This window comes from Manacus vitellinus, unplaced genomic scaffold (genome assembly GCF_001715985.3).
Source record: "Manacus vitellinus isolate BGI_N305 unplaced genomic scaffold, ASM171598v3 scaffold_3_pilon, whole genome shotgun sequence".
NCBI lineage: Eukaryota > Metazoa > Chordata > Aves > Passeriformes > Pipridae > Manacus > Manacus vitellinus.
The window spans coordinates 34192203-34213884 of NW_021940535.1; the positions used below are offsets into that span (position 1 = coordinate 34192203).

Here is a 21682-nt window from a genome sequence, read left to right on the forward strand (position 1 = left end):
TCACTATTGTAACATAAAAAAATATACGTATTTCATTAATGGGAGTTTCTGATAAAACTCTATACTCAAAATGAGAGAAAACAGTTTTTCATTTGGAATTCAGCAGTATTTAACAATTTAATAACTCTTCAAGTAAGCAATGTCCAAGAGAACCCAACAATGTTCAGCCCACATTACATATCTCTTTTTGTAACAGCTGTATTGATACAGAGACCTCGTGCCAAACCAGCACAAGCAGCAGAACTCCATGTGGGTAAATTAACTCAGCAGACATGAAAAAAACTTGATGGCATATTACTTATAAACAAACATATTGGCACATACCTGCCTTTTCCTTCTTTTGTGTCTTGGCCTTACAGCAAAATTCTGTGATGTAGCATTCATCTGCCAGAACTCTAAGCAGAAAACACAGACAAATACACTGAATATTTACAAGAATATATTCCAACAATTGGTGACCCTGATGCCACACGACCGTATTATGGCATTCTTCAGCACATCAGATGCAGCAACAACTCATTTTTTAAAGTTTCCAACTAGAAAGGAGGCAATGTTACAGATGCTTCTCAGTAACAGGGCTCTTATTAAAAACTCTACTAGTGATAATCTGGGTCTGTTGAAACAGATGATCTGTGGGTGTCACACTTCTGAAAGCACAGCAGATGTTCTATGCCAAAACTTCACCAACACTGGGTATGAAATATTATTAGCACAGTGCTTCCATGGAGTGAATAACATTTTCAGGAATTCAGCAGCCATTGACAGAGTTCTTGCAATAGCTACCTAAATTAATAAGAAGAGTATGGAAAGCAGAATTAATGCTTTAAGACGATTATATTCTCAAAGCAAAATATGTCAGGGTTGGGAGAAACCATATAAGATTTGGCAATGCTCACTTATCAATACAATATTCCTCCCTGCTAATCCCACTGTGTCTTTAATTTCTTAAACCTCTAATCATAGGCACCAAGTAGTTTATTCTTTTGCCAAATCCCTTCACCAAATCTATTACTAGCCACTCATGGAAAAGAACACATTATAAATTAAGCAGAAGACAATAGTTGTTCTCACCCTTTTAAATGTCCAAGAAGTAATTTTCCATCATTAATCTTAGATTCATAGTCGCTGCCTCTCTTTCCCTATACAAAAGAAACCTCTTTCCTTATCTTGTATAAACGTGTTTGCTACTCATATAACCCCAAGATCTTTCTTTGAGACATGTAAATTAAATGTTTGCAGTTGCTTCATTTGTAATATTTCTTTTTCCCTTTACTGACTTCACACCAAAGGCTCCCTATTTATAGAGACCCTATAGAGACCTGCAGTCTCTTGAGTTTGCAATGGTGAGAAACTAAATCTTGAAAACTTTCTTACAGTGTTGTTTTTATTATGCTTTATATATGTTAATTAATTTAGCATGTGTTCTGGTGCCACACAACTGGATCTTAACCTGTCATTTTTGGTTTCATACCATGAGTAATGAAACTGGTAAAAATAACACTTTTCAACTAATAAAAAAATAATTTACAATACATATACAGGGTCTCAGACAACTTTACCAGCAAATGTGATTGGTTTACCACCATTGGAAGTCAGTCATCTCCAGAGGGAAATAATGCAGCCATTAATGTTAACACATTAACACTGTGTTATAATTCACAAGCTGGATGAATTCACACACGGTACATTTCCAGCCAAGAGCCTTCAGGCAACAGAACATGACCAGCAAAATCACTGAAAGCCTAACAGATATTTTGATGGGAGTAGTTTACCTTGAAAAACTGTAATGAGGATTCGCAGTCATAGAATCATTTTGGTTGGAAAAGACTGCTAAAATCATTGAATCCAACTATAAACCAAACACTGCCAAGTCCAATTAAATCATGTCCCTAAGGGTCACATCTACACATTTTTCAAGTGATGTCAAAAAAAAAAAGGACATCTGTTACACGTTATTTGAAAAATAGCACCTTCAATATCATAGTGTAATCTAAGGTTGTATCTAAGGCCTTACAGGTTGTAGGGAAAAATATAGTCTAGTAAATACAAAGTCAAATGCTCTAAGCATGCCAAGTCATCCATCCAAGCTTTCTTTATTTAAAGCCCTATTACCTCTCAGGCCATTCCAAAGTACTGTACAATAAAATCTTTGTGCAATACCTTGCTTTTTTTTAATACACAAGGAGCAAAAGAATGTAAAAAGTACGTTGCTATCAATGATAGCGATATTGTAGTATAACAGTGTGTGCTTTTACTATCACTGATAGCAAATAATCCCTATTACTTGATTTTTCTTCCTTTCTAACATCAATATTGGAGCTGATGATACATCCAGTTCATTCCTAATGCAGTGCTGAGTGGAAATCTTAGCTTATACAAGCATTCTTTCAAAGATAAGAGGAAAATCTTGGCTTCAAGGAAGATTTCCTTAGGTTGGTCAAATTGATAAATTACAAGAGTAATAAGGAATGTAAGAAATACTGATGACATACTGTAGCACAATGTTTGCTACTACTACTAATAATAATAATTCTGCTGTAGTACTTTTAAAAAAATCAATCATAACAATACTATTAGCAATTAATTGCCAATATTATTTAAAGAAAAAAGACAAGTCAAGACAACGCCCAGCACTCTTCAGCACTGGAAGGGAAGAGGCAGGACCATGCAGAGACATCGATGGGGCTCTCGTCCTCTGGAGCTGTGGCTATGCATGGAGGATGACTTAAAGAGACATAAATTGAATAAACACTGACAAAGAAAAATTGTAGGATTCTTAATGAGGACGTATTATAACTATGGAAATTTTCACTACAAACCTCAGAAACACCTTTACAAACAATTTTACAAAAGCAAGTATGGGCATATGGGAAAGCAGACTGTGAGTTAAAGTTTATTTATCCATACATGGTATACTAAACATAAAGATTCATTCTTCAGAACCAAAATTAGGCAAGCCAGTTGTAGCAATTTCCCTTGGCTTTTTCCTCTCTAGCTCTCTGAATTATTCTACTTTGCCTGACAACTACCAAACCTGCACACACTGTGCTCCAGGGAAGGACCATTCTATATGCAGTACTCCGCACCGTAAGATCTCAGATTCAACTGTTACCACAGTACAAAAAGTTTGTAACAAGAAGACTGGACATTCATAACTCTCCTGAAGAAATTAGTCTAGAGGTAGTTTGTACTAAAACATCAGTGTTTATGACAAAAAGTTTTATTTATCTAGGATATATATTGTAGAGTAGGAAAATGCATCTGTAAAATTGGCAGATCCTTGACAGAATGGGGATATGTCATAAATACTGCAATTTTAGCTTCAATTAACATGCCAACTTCTCAGATGAAAACTCATTTTTTTAAAAACCCCTTCTCCATCCATACAAAATATGAAAGGTTCATGGGCATTCATCATACAAACACTTGAAACCACTTCTGCCTCTAAATTCATTTGCACTGAAATGCATGGCTCTCATTAGAGCCAGTACTGTGAAAGATGCTGATTGGACTGGAGATGAGAGAGTCTCTGAACAGCAATGACATTTGGCAGGTTCTTGTCTCCCATGCTTATGCTCACACCATGGTACTTGCCCTGTATCTCAAAACAGGAAAAATTCATGAAGAGTTATCAACCACTGGCAATGTAAGGTTTATTTTTATCATCTTTAGGCTACCTCAATCCTTTCCGCTCTACAAATACTAGCACATAATTCAGTCCATACACCACATGATTTTTTTAAGAGAAACATATATCACAACATGAAGTTCTAGGAGAGGTTTCATTCATTGGATTCAGGGTTCTTTTAGTACTTCTGTCAAAATCTTTTTTTTCAATGCCTACATTGAAAATATATGTAGATACATACAAAGAAACAATATACTATCAGAAGATGATCTATCAAATACCATTAACAAATTTAACCTTAGATTAAAACATTTCATAAGTCATAAATAGTAAAAAATCATACCAGATGGTAGGTCATCAGAAGGAAACTCAAACAACTTGGATTTGTAAACAGAGTGGAAATGGAAGTCATCCTGTAACAGTAAATAATTGCAAGAATTAAACTGGGAAAAACTAATCCATCTCATGAGCCTTAAAAATTCCAAAGGTTCTTGTTATCCAACACATATACCAGTGAACATGCAAGTTGCAAGGCACCATTCTTCTCCTTTACCCAGCTATAATATGATCACTAACATCACAGTTAATCATCTTTCACTGGAAATATCTGAGTACATCAGAGTGGCTGAGCATGCCTAAAGCTAGGCTTAAGAGAGCTGCCCAGGGAGACTCAATGAGAGTTGCAGGAGATGCTGAACTAGAGTCAAGGATGAACCAGGACGAAAACGATGTAATGAACCCACAGTAGGAAGTGCCAGAGAAGGGGACAGGGCTTCTGTTGCTGGCTCCAAGGGACCCTCATCACCCTCTGTGCTGCACTGCTCTACAGCTAAGTGTTACAGAGTACACACACACATATATATATATATATATACATATATATATATATATACCACTGCCTAATTTTTGCCTGTGATGATGGAATCTTACATATGAGGTAAATGAGTGGAGAATGAGGGGATGATCCTTTGGTCCCACAGCCTTACGCCTACCCTGCACCCGTGGATGACTGTAGTCAACAAATACAGCAGGACTACTGTAAGGTCTACTTACATCTGAAGTGTAGTTCTCATCTGGCTCAATAAGGTAAGTATGATTTCCATCATAGAACATCCCACTGTCAAGAGCAGGAAATACAAATACTGATTTACTAAACAAATACTGGTGCAACATGGAATTAAGTTTAAGAAGTTCATATACTCTAAAAATTTAAATATTTAGAAAAGGAAGCAGTTAAAACTGGTTTCAGGAACTGAATGCAATTTCGGATCAAACTTTTGTTTCTTCACTTCAGAAAGAAAGATTTTCTCCTGTGGTGAAACAGACTCTTCTTTCTTCCACAAACCTTCTCTACAACATATACAAATACCAAAAAATGGACTAATTTAGCCAACTGAAAATCCAGCTCAAAGCCCCCACTCCCATGTAAGAGATATCTACCTTCAACAGATAAGTAAACGACCTGTCTTTATGAACATGCATACTTGGAACATAAGAATAGCTTTCCTCAAACAAAAAAATGTTATTTAATTGAATTAAACTTAGGTTTTAATGGGTTTTATTAACTCTTTCCTCAGCATTTCACTTAAAGATAGTGTTGATACTAGTATTACAGTAAGAGCATAAAGTCAAAGAGTATTTCTTATATCACTACCACTCTGATCTTCAAGCAAATCAGCATATTTTTTTAATAATTTTGCCTTTATTTCAGTGGCATACATGCATGGTTGGGATTAGGTTGTATCAGCCTGTCCCTTTCAAAGGGCCACTACTAAGGTCTTTAAGTTTGGCCATAAATATGAACTGCGAACTCAAATTAGGCACATAGCCCTCAACAGCAGCATGAAAGCAAGATTATTTATTTATTTGCATTACTCTTAAAAACACCCAAAATAAACACTGAATTATAAACAACAAAACCAGATACTTTTCTTTTTTCTTATGCAGCAATTTTCCTAATCGGCAAAATTGACAATTACAGAAGTATCTTGGGTTATTGACTGTATAACATATATCAAGTGTGAGTATGAGTAATTTCAAAAATGTAAAGCTGTTTCACCATTCAAATTACTTGTGCCTACTCTTTAGAAATAAATACTGTCTATACAGCTTAGGTGAAATATTCTAGCACCTGCTGAAGCTTCTTTGCTTGGGAATAATGTGAGGTTGGGGAATATCCTGTAGCTTTTTATCAGGCAAAACTTCCTTGTAATTGCAATTTTAGTTAAGCACAGTCTGCAAGACAAAGCTCTATCAGCAAACAGCTTCTCGTGAGACTGCTGCACCCAGCAGCACTGATCTCTGATCAAGTCACTCAACAGTGACAACAGTAACAGTCACAGCTGACCTATAGATCTGGCTTGTCCTCTCAAAGCACTAATGGTTCTTTTCCAAACAACTTCAACAGCCCGGTGTGCTGTGAATAAACCCCATGCCCATGGACGTGTTAGAGAGAAACCAACACCAAAACATGGGCCATTTCAAATACCTGCATTTTGATGATGTATAGTCTTCAAACAATCAAACTTGTAGCCATGAAAGACAAATTTGCAGCAGTAACGGCAGTTTTAACACTCACCACCAGCTGGCAGCAAAATCCCAGACCTGCCTGCTGCCTGTGCCCTCTCCTCCAAACCCAGGGCTGCCTGACTATAGCTTATTTATATCCCAGCAACCGCTGTGTTTTGCATTCAAAGTCTTTTTTGTGTTAACCCATAGGAAACCGTGGTTACTGCACATCCCACAGAAAACAACGACAAAAATCCAAACAAAACGGCTCGCTGGAAGTTAAGGTTGCAAAGGTACCTTTGTCATTAGTAAAGTCATTAAGAGAAGACATTCATAATTGTAACTATTCTGTCAGCCAGTCATCCGATCAATTTAACTAATAAAAGGAAGCACACAAAACGGACATTACCAACAGAAGAACTTATAATTTATGATTAAAAAACCCCAACATTTTCTCACATGTATGAAAAATTCTGCTGTTACTGGCCAAGATCCAGAGGTACTAATATGCAAGAGAAGAGACTGGCATGAACTTCGAGAATATGAAGCCTGTTATTAGATTAAAGGCATCTGTTCTGTCTTATGCACTTCTTAAAATTCATGAAAGCAAATGTCCTGCCCTGTAGACCTTATCAGAAGACAACTCTTCCCAGATTCCCTTATTCCAGCGAGGCGCTCCAAACTGTGGTTGAAGCGAAGGAACTCTGATTGCCAGTGTGAGTTTCTAGTAATTACTTATCATTTAAAGTCGAGTGTGTAGGAACTAGCTGTAATGACAGAAATGCAGTTTCAGAGAACGTGAGTTTAATACAGCTCAGGAAAGCACTACTTTCTCATACTGGATGCTCTAATTACCAACATGCTAGAGAAAGGTTGTGAAGGATAACTCTGCTGAAACTTTATTGTAACAGGAAAAAAAAAGGGGGTGGGGGAGGTTGAGGAGGGAAAGATAACTCTCGAGAGAGCTTAATCACACAATTAAAAAAATGCATCATTTTTGATGCATCATTTTGACCGATTTGAATATCAGGCCATTTAAGAATACAGAGCAGCAGGATGCTCAGTCTTAAGAATAAGCCCACAAAAAGAGGGCAGGGAAGGACAGATGCAGGCTCTCCTTCCTTCCTGCTTTTTCTCCTAGGAGTTAGCAGGGGCCAAGACCTAATGGATCATTGCTAATGGAAGCCATGCAGTGGCTCAGGATGCATTAGGATGCTACTATTTTTAGTCTCACTGTCCATACTGAAACTAGGTTCAAGTTTCTTGAGCTGCACAGCTGTTAATCAGGTAAGTGCAAGGATGCAAGCCTTCTGCATGCATTCTCATCCTTCCTAACAAAGAACATACAAGTATAAAAGAAAGACACTGCTTAAATATACTACTAAATAACACTACTTAAATATATGTACTTATATGGTTGATACCAGAACTACAGAATAGCTGAAGATAGACAACAGGCTGAAGATTTCCATCAGCTAAGCCCCGTTTCTGCAGAAAAAGGCAAAGCTCACATAACCTCCACACAGATTCACTTGCTGCTGTGACTTTCCAAGCTGATCTCAGTATCAAAAGTGCTGAGATCCTGTAATTCCCAGATGCAACAGGCACTGAAGTTGCTTGGTTGCTCTGAAAACCTGACCAGCATCATTCAATAGTATCAAAAGTAGACAGGTCCAAAAGCTGTACAATCAATAACACAGCTTAATGTAACCTTCAGATGATAGATGCTTTAATTATATTATCACTAAAATTATGAAATTCAAAGCAAAATTATTGCACCATTTTATATCTTTCCTTCTAGATTTTTCAAGATTTTACTATATCAAAGGTATTATTCAATGCCACAACTTAAGGTCAGCAATTCTGTTTAAAAAAAAAAAAAGGATAGTACAAAATAAACTCTAAACTGACATTTTCTTTGTAAAGAAATTAGAAAAGAAAGATAATATACATCATTGTAGCAAAAAGAAAAGACATAATTTCCAAATGGTATTTTTTTCATTCTTGTAGAATAGGATGTTTTCAGCTACTTCTACTCTGCTGTCTCTAATAAATTATCCTAAAACAATACCTGGCCACTGCCATAAGTACTCAGTTTGAAAAAAAAAAAAAAATTCTGAAGGTTGTTGAGTACTTAATATTGGTGACAAACTAGTAGGAAAATAAATAGCATTTATTTTACTATATACATATATTATTTTACTATAAATAGCTTTACTTTCCTTCAAAGAGTAATAAAAAAAGGCCAGTAAAACCAAAACAGCAAACTTACTGTAATCCATGGCATGTTGACAAGGCAACAAATGATACAGGATTTCCTCGAATTTTTCCCTGATAATAGCAATGTTCTCCTCCCTGAAATTGGAAATTGAGACTGTAAATCCACAGTATCACACACCATGCTGTCAAACACTGTTTTTCCATAAACACATATCCAAGCCACTCACATGACACCAGGAATTGACTATCACTCACAAGGGTGTTCATCCCATCTCCTTTTAGTCATGCTTTCATACTTAGACAAACACCATCCTGACATGCTACACCGAATGGAGATATTTTCAGTGTGAAATCCCTGATATCCTGAGACAGATTTCAGAGACAAATTACTCCAGAAGTGCTTATCTGTCTTCATTGACCAGGAAGAGTTGGAAGTAGGGGGCTTAGGCTCAGCATCTGCTCTGCACATGGCTACATCAGACAAGATGAACTCTTCTCTGAGGGTAAGGCAATTTCCTTCTTCTGAGGAGAAAGGTATTTTACCAAATAATAACCACAGAATCACAGAATATTCCAAGTTGGAAGGAAACCACAAGGATCATCGAGTCCAACCCTTAGCCCTGCACAGGACCATCCTCAAGAGTCACACCAGGTGACTGAGAGTATCATCCAAACGCTTCTTGAACTCTGTCAGGCTTGGTGCTGTGACCGCTTCCCTGGGGAGCCTGTTCCAGTGCCCAACCACTCTCTGGGTGAAGAACCTCTTTCGAAGATCCAAACTAAACCTCCCCTTACACAACTTTAAGCCATTCCCTCAGGTCCTATGACTGGTCACCAAAGAGAAGAGAGTAGTGTTTGCTCCTCCTCTTCCTCTCATGAGGATGTTATGCTTCATTAAAAAAAAGAGTAAATCAGAAGTAGTCACTAGGGTAACAAAAATAATGGAAAGTCTAAGAGTAACTAAGCAGTAAAGAAATACAACGAAAACAAATATCTGCCTCTTCTGCAAATAAAATATACACCTTTCAAATCAAATCCAGCAGACCCTATTCAAAAAGTCCCCCGAGTTTCACTGATAAGGATGGAAGCCCTACTGCATGTGCACCAAATCTGATCAGTATTGAACCATGTCAATACTTGTATGTAGAATTAGAAAAAAAATCCAAACTTCCCTTAAATTCTCACTGTCACTCTACCCTTCAGAAGAACTTACCTATTAGTGCCTTACCAAATTCACCTATGTTGTAATGCACTAATGTTGATTAAAGGACTATGAAGGAGATTTTCAGTGCGCTTTTTTTTAATAGCATTTATTTGCAAATACTTGTTTCATCAAATGTGTAAATAGTCTACCTAGCCTAATGTACCCAGCCATGTGAACATTTATGTCCATTTACTGCACAGAGGGAAAGGCATTACAATTACAGCTTTCTCAGAAGCCAGCAGACACTTGCATGATGCATAGCACAGTCATTTTAGACATCTGACATTAAATGCTATTGCATTTTATGTTTCAAACATGAAAAAAATTATCAAGATGAGGCAAAAGGCGAGAAAATACATAGAATCTGTAGGTAGTTTTGTATTTTGATTGGGAAATCCTGTTCTGTTTTCTACAAGATGAGCAAACTGTTTTTGAAAGCAGCTACGAAGTATGGATGCCACTGGTATGAGGTGTTCTCCTTACGAGATAATAGGAGCATGGCTGCATGCAGGGAAAAGGACTTGACCTCAGCCTGATCACTGGAAATTGCTAGTTCCTCTTCAGAATCTTCACTGGAGGGTCCGTGCATGCTATGCTGGTGCCGGACCCCAAAGCACCAACGCAGAACATCCGAGGCACCAACAGCAGCAGCACTGCAGAGAAATGCAACTCCTGACCCAACAGATTACAAGTGACACTATTTGGCAGGCTCGTTGCTTCACTCAGCGAGAGAATCCCTGTGGCATAGCTTCTGTTAAGTGTTACACTTTCCCCCCCACCCCAATTTCATTTCATCTCATTATTTCCTCTCTTCTACATACCACTTTGTCCTTCCACTTGCTGCAGTGACTGCAGCCACCTTCACTGCCTATCTATCTTGGCATCTTTGCCTTTGGTACCGACACAGAACACCTTCACCAAACTGACCTGTACATTAACCACCATGATGCCCATCATGGCACCTCTCTGCTCAGATGTCTGAAAGAAAACTGGTGCCACACAGGTAATGTTCTGTCTCATGTTGGTGAGAAGCTCTGGGGCTGACCCGCACCAGGCTACAATGGAGTGTCTGGCAGAAGGTGTAAAACCCATCACCCTTAGACCAGCATTTCTCAGGACTAACAAGGGTTTGGGACAGAGACCAAGTACAGTGAAAAGGAGGTGGTTTGAGTTTCTGCTTTGCACTCACATGCATTTCAGCCACCAACATCCCAAGTTACACTAGATTTCAGACCCTATATTGTTTTTACTGAAACCTTGGCTCATTTTCTCCATTTTATTCTCCTTTTTTACACCTATTTACTTCTATATCTTAGTTACTTATAGCTCTCTTCATTTGAGATTTTCTTTCTTTCAATCTGTAGGGTGTCCCCCACTACAAGATCATGAGACTACTTAAGGCTTTCAGGTCTTTTTTGGAATATATGAATAAGAAGTAAATAAAGAGAAATTTCAATAAGCAAATAACAAAACTAACAATCAAATTATGTGGATGATCTAAAACCTTATGAGTAATAAAATACTCTCTACAGAGAATTCTTGCAGCAGTATTCCTGTAAAAGATACAACTGGAATAAGTGCATGAATATGGGAATAATGTTGAAAAGACTATCAGTAGGGAGTTGTAGAGAGTTCTAGCTGTGGAAGGATTTTGGAGTAATTACACAAATTGGTTTGTTCTCAGAAAATGTAGTTAATATGTACCAGAAATAGAATCTCAGGCTCCATTAGCTTGCAAACCCATGTTTTTGCAAACAGGAGGAGCATTTTTTCCTTCTAAGAATCCAGTCTGTGGCTCAAAAGTGTGTTTTGATCTTCTTAATGAGAATCAAATAAATGTCCCATGGTAGTACCTTCAAATTAATTTATTCTGTAATAAATCCATGGGAAAAAATTTACGCAGACAGATCTAGAAAAGAAAAATATAAGAAAAATGTCTCTAAATTCTTGCCTGGGAAAAATATAACTCAGACACACAACTTCTATTCAATCAAATCAATTCAACTCAACTCATTGATCTACTAAAGTTCATGGTAGTTCTGGTGGAGACAGAAACAACTGGGATCTCCATCTCAGGGACCAATTCTTATCACTACAAAACATTCACTTCTACATGCTGTCATCTAGGGGATATTTTTTATGTATGTACTTATGTTCCTATCACCATAATGTAAGTCCCTTCAAACCAGTTAATAAAATCAACTTCAGTTAATAAAATTTAATTTCATTTCTTCAAATGAAAATAGTTTTCTTTCAAGTACTTATAATGCATTAGTGGTGTGTTGGTTTCTTTCTGAAGAGAACTCTTCAGCATAAGAAATCAGCATAAGATTCAGCTGTCAGGATACTCCTAAGTGAAGTTCTGAGGATTTTTATAATCTCAGCAAGGAAGTAGGAGGTGATGCAGTGACATCAGATGGCACAAGCACTGGATGGCTCTGGGAACAGTGATTACTTGCCACTCCTTACCATGTATCAAGTGGACAAAACATGCCAGTAACATGTGGCATGTGGTGGGAAGGGTATAAATTGTATATTTTCTATATGGAAGACTCATTTTCAACAGTTCACAAAATCAGTGAAGAGAGAAGCACTTAAAGCTACAAATTCTGAGACTAGAAGTGTTGAAGAAACCACCGGATGTGGCTCTTAGTGCTGTGGTTTTGTTGGCATAGTGGTGTTTGGTCAAAGGTTGGACCCAATGACCTTGGAGGTCTTTTCCAACCTTAATGAGTCTATGATTCTATGGTTCTGTACTAAGAGTCAGGGACTCTACAGGTCAATGTTTTCTTTAGGGTACATGTAACTTTGGACAAGAAGTTTACTGTCATTGCCTTCCTGTACTGCTGAGGCTGAAATTATGTTGGGTTTGACATGTACTAAAGCTCTTTTATAGCAAGTGCTGTAAAAAAATACACTGTACTAGAGGAGGAATCACAGTATATGAGAGATGTAAGACCACTAAAGGACTAAATGTAATCATTATTTCTCTCTTCTTTTCCTCTGCTCTTGGAACGACTCCCTAAGGACTAGGGTTGTCTCTCTTCTCTGTTAGTATCTGTAGCATTAAGACAGAAGCTGAAAAAAAGATCTTAATTTTTTTCCTAAAAATATTCTGGCCCCATATGAAAATCAAGACTTCCCCCATAGGGAAGAGTTGAAATCAGCATCAACAGCAGTTCAGTCCAGAACATCAAGGGTGTTTTGTGAAGAGCTATTGGTTTCCTGTAGCTATTAGAGCATCTCTCTGCTCTCTCAAAAGCAGGCAATAATTGCCCATCTCAGCAAATCAAACCTCCACACCCGCCTTTGTCAGCTACTGGGGAATGGTTTTGTGTAAGATAGGAGGAAATCAGACTGCTCTTCTAATGTATGCCAGCCATAAGTGTGAGCGGCACATTTACCGTTTCTGCTCTAAAATTGAACCTGGTCAGTATGGAGTGTGGGAGGAAATTAGGCTAAATGTCATCTCCTATGAGACAAGGTCAGCCTGGTGACAATGCCTGTGACACAAACCTGTAACCCACACAGGCACACACTCACACCATATCCAAGGGCACACTAATGCTACAGCAGAGACAAGTTCAACATTTTTGGCCCCCACGGTGCTCAGCCACTGTTCATGCTGTGGTTTGCATCACGCAAGGCAAATTTTCTGCCAATGCCATTGGCACTCTTGTCCATTTCCTTGCATCAGTAAGTTATCCTTCCTTCATGAAACTTCTCAGCCTTATCGGTGACATCCAAGAGCAATACAAAATATACAGTTGTTTAACAAGGAGTCTATTGAATTGGAGAGATAAAAGTGTAATAACCTCCTACAAAAAAAATAAAATAAAAAAATCAGAATGACCCCAGGGTCGATTAAAACAAATTAATCTTTATGATAGTGGTCATTTTGTGATATAATCTTCATCTTGATGCTTCATTTGCCTAATTATAGCAAAATCCTGAATTAGGAGTATTTGCCCTGTGAACTGCTACAGCTCATTGCCAATAAGATGCAACCTTTTTGCCCATGCCAGCACAAGTTTCCCTGCAGCCTTTCAGGTAGGTGTGCCAAAGATACTAAAAAATGAGAAGACATAGATGTTAGCAATAGAAGTAAAATCTGTCCTCATTTTTATCCTTTGAGATAGTTTGTCCATAATCAGAGAGGCACCAGCTGCTGAGTAGACACAAAAGAGATGAAAAACACATTAACCAATACTCATAATAAAGGGGGAAACAAGTAAAGCAAAAGAACAGCCATGACATGCAGTAATCGTGGCAGTTCACTCTTCTCTGCAGTCACAGTGGAGAAAGCATCTGCTGACCATACACTGACAGTGTTTGCTATTCGCCTCAGAGACATTATGACCTTCCCAGGGGAGGAACATAAGGATGCACATTCATCTGCTTTTGAACTAGATCTTCAAGTAAGTCATTTTCTGCTATTAGGAGAGGTGATGGCCAGTAAACGTTATGCTACACTCTGGTACTTCCTTCTTCTACATATTCCTATTTTAAGACTCATTAATCCAAAGGAAAAGAGATTGCTGGTCTAGTTCAAATCCTAGTAATACATCTCCCTCTTTCCTTACAGTAGAAAGCTCCCAAAAGGCCAGCTAAGGCTCAAGACACCATTCCATGAAACATCAGATAATGAGTAGCTTTTTAAAGAGCTACCTGCTGTGGGGCCACTACTTGCCAAACTGCATAACTAAGACTGCATGAACAATAGCAACAGGAAAAGAAAATGCACACTTGCTCCTGACTACTACAGCAGAAAACGACCTGCTAGGGATGGGTTTCTATTTTTAAATAGAAAAGTCAAAATGGCACTTTGACCTATGTAACTGTAATGAGAGAGAACATTTTTTTCATTGACATGTGCTTCAGCAATTGGTGGGGGGCCAGCTGTGGGGCTCTGCTGCAGGACAGCACAGCCCTGGGCTTAGCTCTTACGCAGCTCAGTAACAACTTTAGGGACCCTGGCACCACCACTTTGCAGGGTAGGTCTCCAAACCTTCCTATGGTGTACTGCAGATGCCTGAAAGCCAAACGTTTCGAAAATGTGAAGGATGCCCTCCCTTTGTAGGAAGAAGGCTATCACATGTACTCATACACCTCAGAGCCAACAAGCTGTAGTCACATTAGGTTATAACGCTGTTTCAAATTCTGAAATCACAGAGATGGATTCCAAAATTAGGATAAAGCATCACCGCTTCCAAGTCTTCCCCACAAAATGCCCATATTTAAAGACTGTTGCCAGCGTTCTTAACAAATAGAGACACACATGTATGTGACAGGATCCTGCACGCGGGCGACTCACTCCAACTGCCGTCGGTGACTCACAGTAGGCGCTTTCAGCAGATGGCACAACATATCAGCCCAGCTTCCCGGTTCAGAGGCCAAATGAGGCTTCTGTTTACTGCCCAGTAGCTATGACAGAAGATGCTCTACGAACATAGCTGCAGGGTGTGGACAGAGAGCTCATGCCAGCACAACACCATCTGGTCTGGAAGCTGCCTTGGCATCTGCTTGGGAAACAGCCTCTTGACTTCCTTGCCTTACCTTGGCATTAGAGAAAATTATTTTAATTATCAGCTGCCAGACAAAGGTGAGGCAGAGGAGAACAGGTTACCTCTTCCTGCCTACTCTGTTGTTGTCTTTTAAGTCAGCTCTTGTAGCAGTGCCTAGTGTCTCTTAGTCATGGTGTCAAGTCATTTTTAACGACAGGCATTTTGCCCCATTCCTGTATGCCTATTCCAGGGTGATCATAGAATCACAGAATCAGCTGGGTTGGAAGGGACCTCAGAGATCATCAAGTCCAACCCTTGATCCACTACCGTTGCAGTTACCAGACCATGGCACTAAGTGCCACATCCAGTCTCTTTTTAAAAATCTCCAGGGACGGAGAATCCTCTACTTCCCTGGGCAGCCCATTCCAATGTCTGATCACCCTCTCTGTAAAGAGAAATTCTTTCTAATATCTAACCTAAACCTCCTCTGGCACAACTTGAGACCATGCCCTCTTGTCTTGCTGATGGTTGACTGGGAAAAGAGACCAACCCCCACCTGGCTACAACCTCCTTTCAGGGAGTTGTAGAGAGTGATGAGGTCTCCCCTGAGCCTCCTCTTCTCCAGGCTGAACAGCCCCAGCTCCCTCAGCCTCTCCTCATAGGACTTGTGCTTGAGTCCCTTCACCAGCCTATTTGCCCTCCTCTGGACCTGCTCCAGCACCTCAATATCCTTCCTGAACTGAGTGGCCCAGAACTGGACACAGTACTCCAGGTGTGGCCTCACCAGCACTGAGTACAGGGGAAGAATCACTTCCTTGGACCTGGTGGTCATGCTGTTCCTGATACAGGCCAGGATGCCATTGGCCTTCTTGGCCACCTGGGCACACTGTTGGCTCATGTTCAACTTCTTGTCAATCCAAACTCCCAGGTCCCTCTCTGGAAGTAAACATTTTAAGGGACAGTATGAATATACTTTAAAATCTACCCATACTAATCTGTCTCATCAGGTCATCAGCCTACCCCAAGTCTAAAGCCAAGTTATAAGCATGTGAGTTACAGGAGTATTATAAACACAACACGTTACGTGGATACCAATCAGTCAGCAGAAGATAATGTCTTGAGGAAAATGGAGAAAAACACCACACCTTATTGGTTCATTATTTCTGAATAACAGGAACTCCTTTTTAAGTGAAAATTCACAGAGCTTGTGACTGTGTCTAGAAACATTAACCTACTGTATATAATACAGTGCCAGGTTGGTATCCATAGGGAACAACAGACGTGTCTAGGCAAAGCTATTTACAGAAGTCAAGATGAAGAAAGTAAAGATGTCAAGCCAAAACACACTGAAGTCTTACATGGAATTGCTCCTTCAGAAGTACAGCAGCTTCTGTTTGCTTAGCTAATTCCCCCTCAAAGGGATTAAGTTAAACCCAAAAAGATACTTTCATTTTTTAGTAAGAGCATCTACAAAGTGATTATAAGTTCTTTAATGTTATAGCAGTAATTAATTTCTCTTAGTTATACTCAGTCCTTCATGGTCTGAGATTACTGAACATTTGGTTGCTACCACTTTCTGGTTATGTATGCTGTATGTTGTAGCATACAACAATATGGAAAATAACTCATGAGGTGAACAAAGTCTGGCAAGACTTTTCTGCAAATTCAAGCTGCCCTCCTTCTGAGGCATGTGAAGACTGCAGCAGAGTACACAAGAGGTGACTCCTGACGGTCACAAAGTCACTCGACTTCTCACTTCAGCAGAACTATGACTTTATCACTGAAGCCCACATCTGCAGTAAGATATACTTTTTAAGCTCTTGAAGACTCCCACTTTCTGACAATTTTTTCCCCTCCAGGACTAGCTAAACCCACTGGATTAATTTTTTTTGTCACAAAGAAAAAAGGAGACAAAATAATTAAACCTGCAAAATTCTACATGAATCATGATCAGAGATTGATTCTAGTGTAGTATATGCAAAAACATGACCTGGGAATGACTCCTAATATAGAAAGCTGCCACTTCTAATTTTCTTCTTCTTGGTAGCAGAACCTATGTAGAAAGTAAGCTAGTAATAGCAGGGAGATAATCAGATATACAAAATGCTACTGTGATCATTAGGTCAGGTAAATACATTATATATAAGGGCTGATTATCTTGCCCTGTTATCCCACAGAGGATACTACATTTTACTAAACCTCAAAGGGTTTCATAATTCAAGCAATGCTAAAAGAGGAAAGTGAAATATTTCTCAATGCCTATCAATTCAGTGTGACAGCATAACACTGCTGAAAAAAAAGATATCCAGAGCAATCAAAACCACACAGAAATTCAAAACATTTGTCAATTCTTCATCAAGGCTCATACTTCCTGGTCAAAACCCACAGGAAGTAATTTGACCAGAATACTCTAGGACTACAGTTCTCTTCCATCCTGTCGTTCCCTGTTCCACTACTACACAATGATCTTCGCCTTCTTGTGGAACTTTCAAGTTATGAACTTCCATCATACAGTAAAAACACCTACAATTAGTGTAAGAAGTTGCCATTTTTTCTATCCCATTTTTGTTTACTTCATTGGTCAAAAATAGCCAGTTCTCCAACTGATCCTTCTGTGCACTGTAATGCTGGCAAATTCCATTAATAAACAAATACTTTTTAAGTCATTAATGAAAATATTAGATGAGAGCACTCTGGAACATCAACCTTGCAGGAACCCCCTGCTAAACTGTGTCAGACTCCCTGTCAGCTCTTTTTCAGTTAGTTTACTGCTATCACTAAAAAGTAGATTATGGCCTAGATTTGTTATAATAATTTGCCATGAGGCAAACAGAGCTCTGTTGAGGGAGTAAAGGAGAGGAATCTGGTGACATTATGGGAACCTGTATTCAAAATCTTCTCTCAAACAAGTTAGAGAGTAATTTTTCTGATACTAACAGCTTCTCTAGTCTCTGGACACAAACAAAAAAAGCTCTGCCAGAAATAGGCATATATAATTCCTGCATTATTTATGATTTGTTCCTTTTCAGGTTATTTTTTCCCTCAGGGGCTCATCACCAGGTTGTGCAAGTTCCAGGTACATGCACGCACAGCTCCCTACCAGCCCCAGGCTCCAGTCTCCCAGGGTAGAGTCTTCCTGTGCTCCCCTCCCATCCCCTCCTGCCAGCCCAGCTCTCCCTCTTTCTTCAGGAGAAAATGTAATCCCGTACAGGAAAGCATGTTTAGCATGCTTTCTGGCTTTCCTGGCAACTGAAACATCTTCCTCTTTGGTTACAAAATGGTGAGTTACCAAAAGTTGAAGAAAAAGTGAAGAGATTCTTCTATGGAGCTCAAACAGTGGATGCCCTAATTGGAAAATGCTGGTGGAAGCACCTCGCTATAAGACTGGAAACATAGCAGTCAATAATTAAAACTACCTGCTCACAGGTTCAGTGTTTATTCTGGCTGCACCACAAATTATTGTACCCTTATGATCAGTTCCTACCTGTGGAGATACAATGAAATGTTGGAATGCTACTTCAGATAAGGTCTCATGAAACACAGGCATTAAGATGTGACACACACACACTGCTCTCAGTCAAGGGACTGTACCTAAACAACTCTTTGAGCAGCTCAGATCTGAAGGAGAAAGTTTAGCTGAAAAAGTAATATTCACCATGTCAAGAGTAATCAAACTCCTCCACTCTTTCAAGATTTTAATATTTTTCTCACTTCTATATTATTTTCCTAAAAAAGGGTACCTAAAGAGCCCTTTGAATACACATCATGGCACATAGAAAATTTAAGGCAATGAAGAACAGTATTTTTCCCCTCTTGTGCAGATGCATTAAAATAGCTGTATGCTACAGTCACAGGCATCTTACACACACTTCTAGCCACATAATGTACATAACAAAATGACTATTTTTGCAAACTTCCCATTCTGCTTTGCTGTGCAGCATTAGAATGCATGTGCCCCAAAACCCCCACTGCCCGAACTACAACGATGGCATCCCTGCTAGAGCACAAGGCCACACTGGCACCCTAGCTCGACAGGACACTTTGAAGAAAGGCCACTGGGCACTGTCCTACCCACACTCATGGGCTGAGCACCTCAGGGACCAGCAGCACAGCTCAGCACAGCCTGGGATACAAAGCCATGAGGCAGTCTTAAGCCACAAAGACAAGTCTGGCCAAAGCTTCTCTGTCAACATTACAATAGAGAAAAAACAGTACCTAGCATTTACTGTGTCTCCATTTATGTTGTTCAATGCTATCGTGAGTATGAACATGCTGTGAGATAGAAGCAAAAAGCAGTGTTCTTTTATGCTGTAAGCACTCTTGCTGTAATTTTGTGCCCATAACACATATACTGTGTTTACACCACCACACTAAAGAATTTTAGACTTTAAGGATTGCCTATGAAATACAGTTCCATCTAGTTATGTTTAAACATGCCATCAAAAATTTCTGGTATTTATCTACCACAACTCTCTACCTGTGCAAGTTCTCTGACTGGGGATCTGAATTATTTTCATTGCTTATTTTTTTTCAGAAATCTATTTTCTAAGAATTAATAGAATTGTCCAATGTTTTGGGGGAATACAAGAAGAAACATCTATTTCTACACACCCTGAAGAGGAAAACTGAAACATATGAGAAAATATCACTGAATAGATATCAGTTGTTCCTTCTGAGGGAGAAAAATCCAGCAATGTGAATTACTCAGCACTATAGCTGTTTTTTGCCTTTCATCTCACCGACAGCATCAGTGACAGAATGATAACCAAAAAAAATAAAAAAGAGAGAGAGAGATAAAAGGACACAGAGATATACTGCAACAACATTAGGTATACACAGGTTGAGTATTGATGTGCTGTGAGCACAGGATGATCTGGAATGACACAATCAGGAAAAGGCAATGCCAAGAAGGGTTTTTCTCTTTCTTATTAATTGATTATTCTCTTTGCTACTAGAGGAAATTTAGGCCAACACTACCACTTTTCTAGCAGTTAGACACATGATGTACAGTAGAGTAGGATGTGGGGGGAAACACCAAAATAATTTGAACATCTACCTCCTTTTTTTTTTTTTCTTAGGAATGGCACATTGCTGCTGTTTTAATAAGAATGTCATAGGCGCTGCCTAACTGTGCCAAATTAACAAGGGCACCTCACGCAGAAGCTTCTCCTCTGCAGCAACTAAATGCTGGCACCCTGCAAAAACATGTGTAACATGTTCCACCTTCACAATGGTCTAATGTATTAATGAATTATGCAGAAATCAAATGCAATGCAATTTTCTCTTATGATAAAAAGGTATGTTAAATTGAGGACTCTTCTCCCTATGAAAATCTCTTTGCTACTTCAAAGCAGCATTTTTTTATGGTCTGAATGTTTCTCCCTTTCCCTGCCCCCCTCTTCTCTCTGAAGCATCCTCAGTAATGGCAGAAGATCCATCTGTATTTTACAGCACAGGAAGTTTTATTGGGAGGCAAGGAGAGGGGGAGGAGTGGCAGAAGTAGTTATCAACTCCACATCACATATGAGCCAAGGCAGGCATTCACTCCCCAGACACATTCATGCCTGTAACATTCCCAAACTGCTGAGTGTATGTACAGTTGCCTTCATACGATTCAAAGCTCCTGACATCTCCCATACTGCTGATGGCACAAGAGCAGCACCGATGATCCGTGTGTTTGTGCGGTCTTCCTGCACAGAGAAATGCAAGTGGAAATATGTATGTATTTTAAAATACACTTTTCCTTAGCCAGTAAGAAGGCCAAGAACACAGGAGGCCATTTTGCTGTATAAACAGGCTTGCTCAAAGCCTGCAGCTGGCAGTGGATGGCAGATGGACATTTTCTTTCTGTCACCGTTTCTCCCACCAAAGCAGCAAGAGAGGTGTTGCCAGGCTGCCTCTGTCTCTGCCTACAGCCCAAGACAAATTGCACAGAGGTGGGTGAAGAGCAGCATGTTGAAGCAACTGATAGAAACCTGGCTCCTTTCTGAAATACCTCTTCTGCCTCTGCTTAAGAATATGCTGCATAGCAGAGTGCATATTTTGCAATTTATTTTTAAGTTGCACCCTTTTACTAACTGTTTTTAAATAAGTATCTAAGCAATCTGCACAATCCCCAAAATCTAGCATAATAATTATGTAACCAGTTATGGTAAACAATTTCCACAGAAATGGAAGATACTAAGTCACTATAACAAAAATGTCTTATTTGCAGCACGATTTTCAAAACATTTGATGTAAAACCAGAGCTCAGTTTCTCAAATGCAAAATAGATACTGCTAGGCTTTTCAGAAACTGTTTGACAGACAAACAAAGCCCTCTAATGCACTTACAGGTGGCTCTAAAAAATACTGGTCAGAAAGTATCAGATTTATTTTTAAACAGCTATTGGGTACTGAAATCAGCTTCACTCTGTGTCTGGTATTGAAATGTACTTGGTAGCCTGCACTTTTCCAAAAATCAGTATCTGAACTTTTCTGAAAACATTCCCATGGTTGGGGCCAACAGGCTCTTTTGACATATTGTCACAGCAGCTGCTTCCTTCTCCTCCGATCCCACACACTTGGGTGCAACAAAACAAGCAAAAAATTTACATCTCCCTTCCTAGCATGCTTCCAT

At 39.2% G+C, this 21682-nt stretch overlaps 1 protein-coding gene across 4 annotated transcripts in view; it reads right to left on the reverse strand.

Moving 5' to 3' along the window:
* Positions 1–21682, reverse strand: part of ADAM22 (ADAM metallopeptidase domain 22) — a 73199-nt gene that overhangs the window by 49796 nt on the left and 1721 nt on the right. For all 4 annotated transcript variants that reach the window (XM_018075756.1, XM_018075758.1, XM_018075754.1 and 1 more), the window contains exons 2-5: positions 8409–8491; positions 4682–4745; positions 3972–4041; positions 325–395 (exon numbers count right to left, since the gene is read on the reverse strand). In XM_018075756.1, the coding sequence (XP_017931245.1) occupies positions 325–395; positions 3972–4041; positions 4682–4741 (201 nt within the window). In that variant the 5' untranslated portion in view covers positions 4742–4745; positions 8409–8491. The remainder of the gene's footprint in view (positions 1–324; positions 396–3971; positions 4042–4681; positions 4746–8408; positions 8492–21682) is intronic.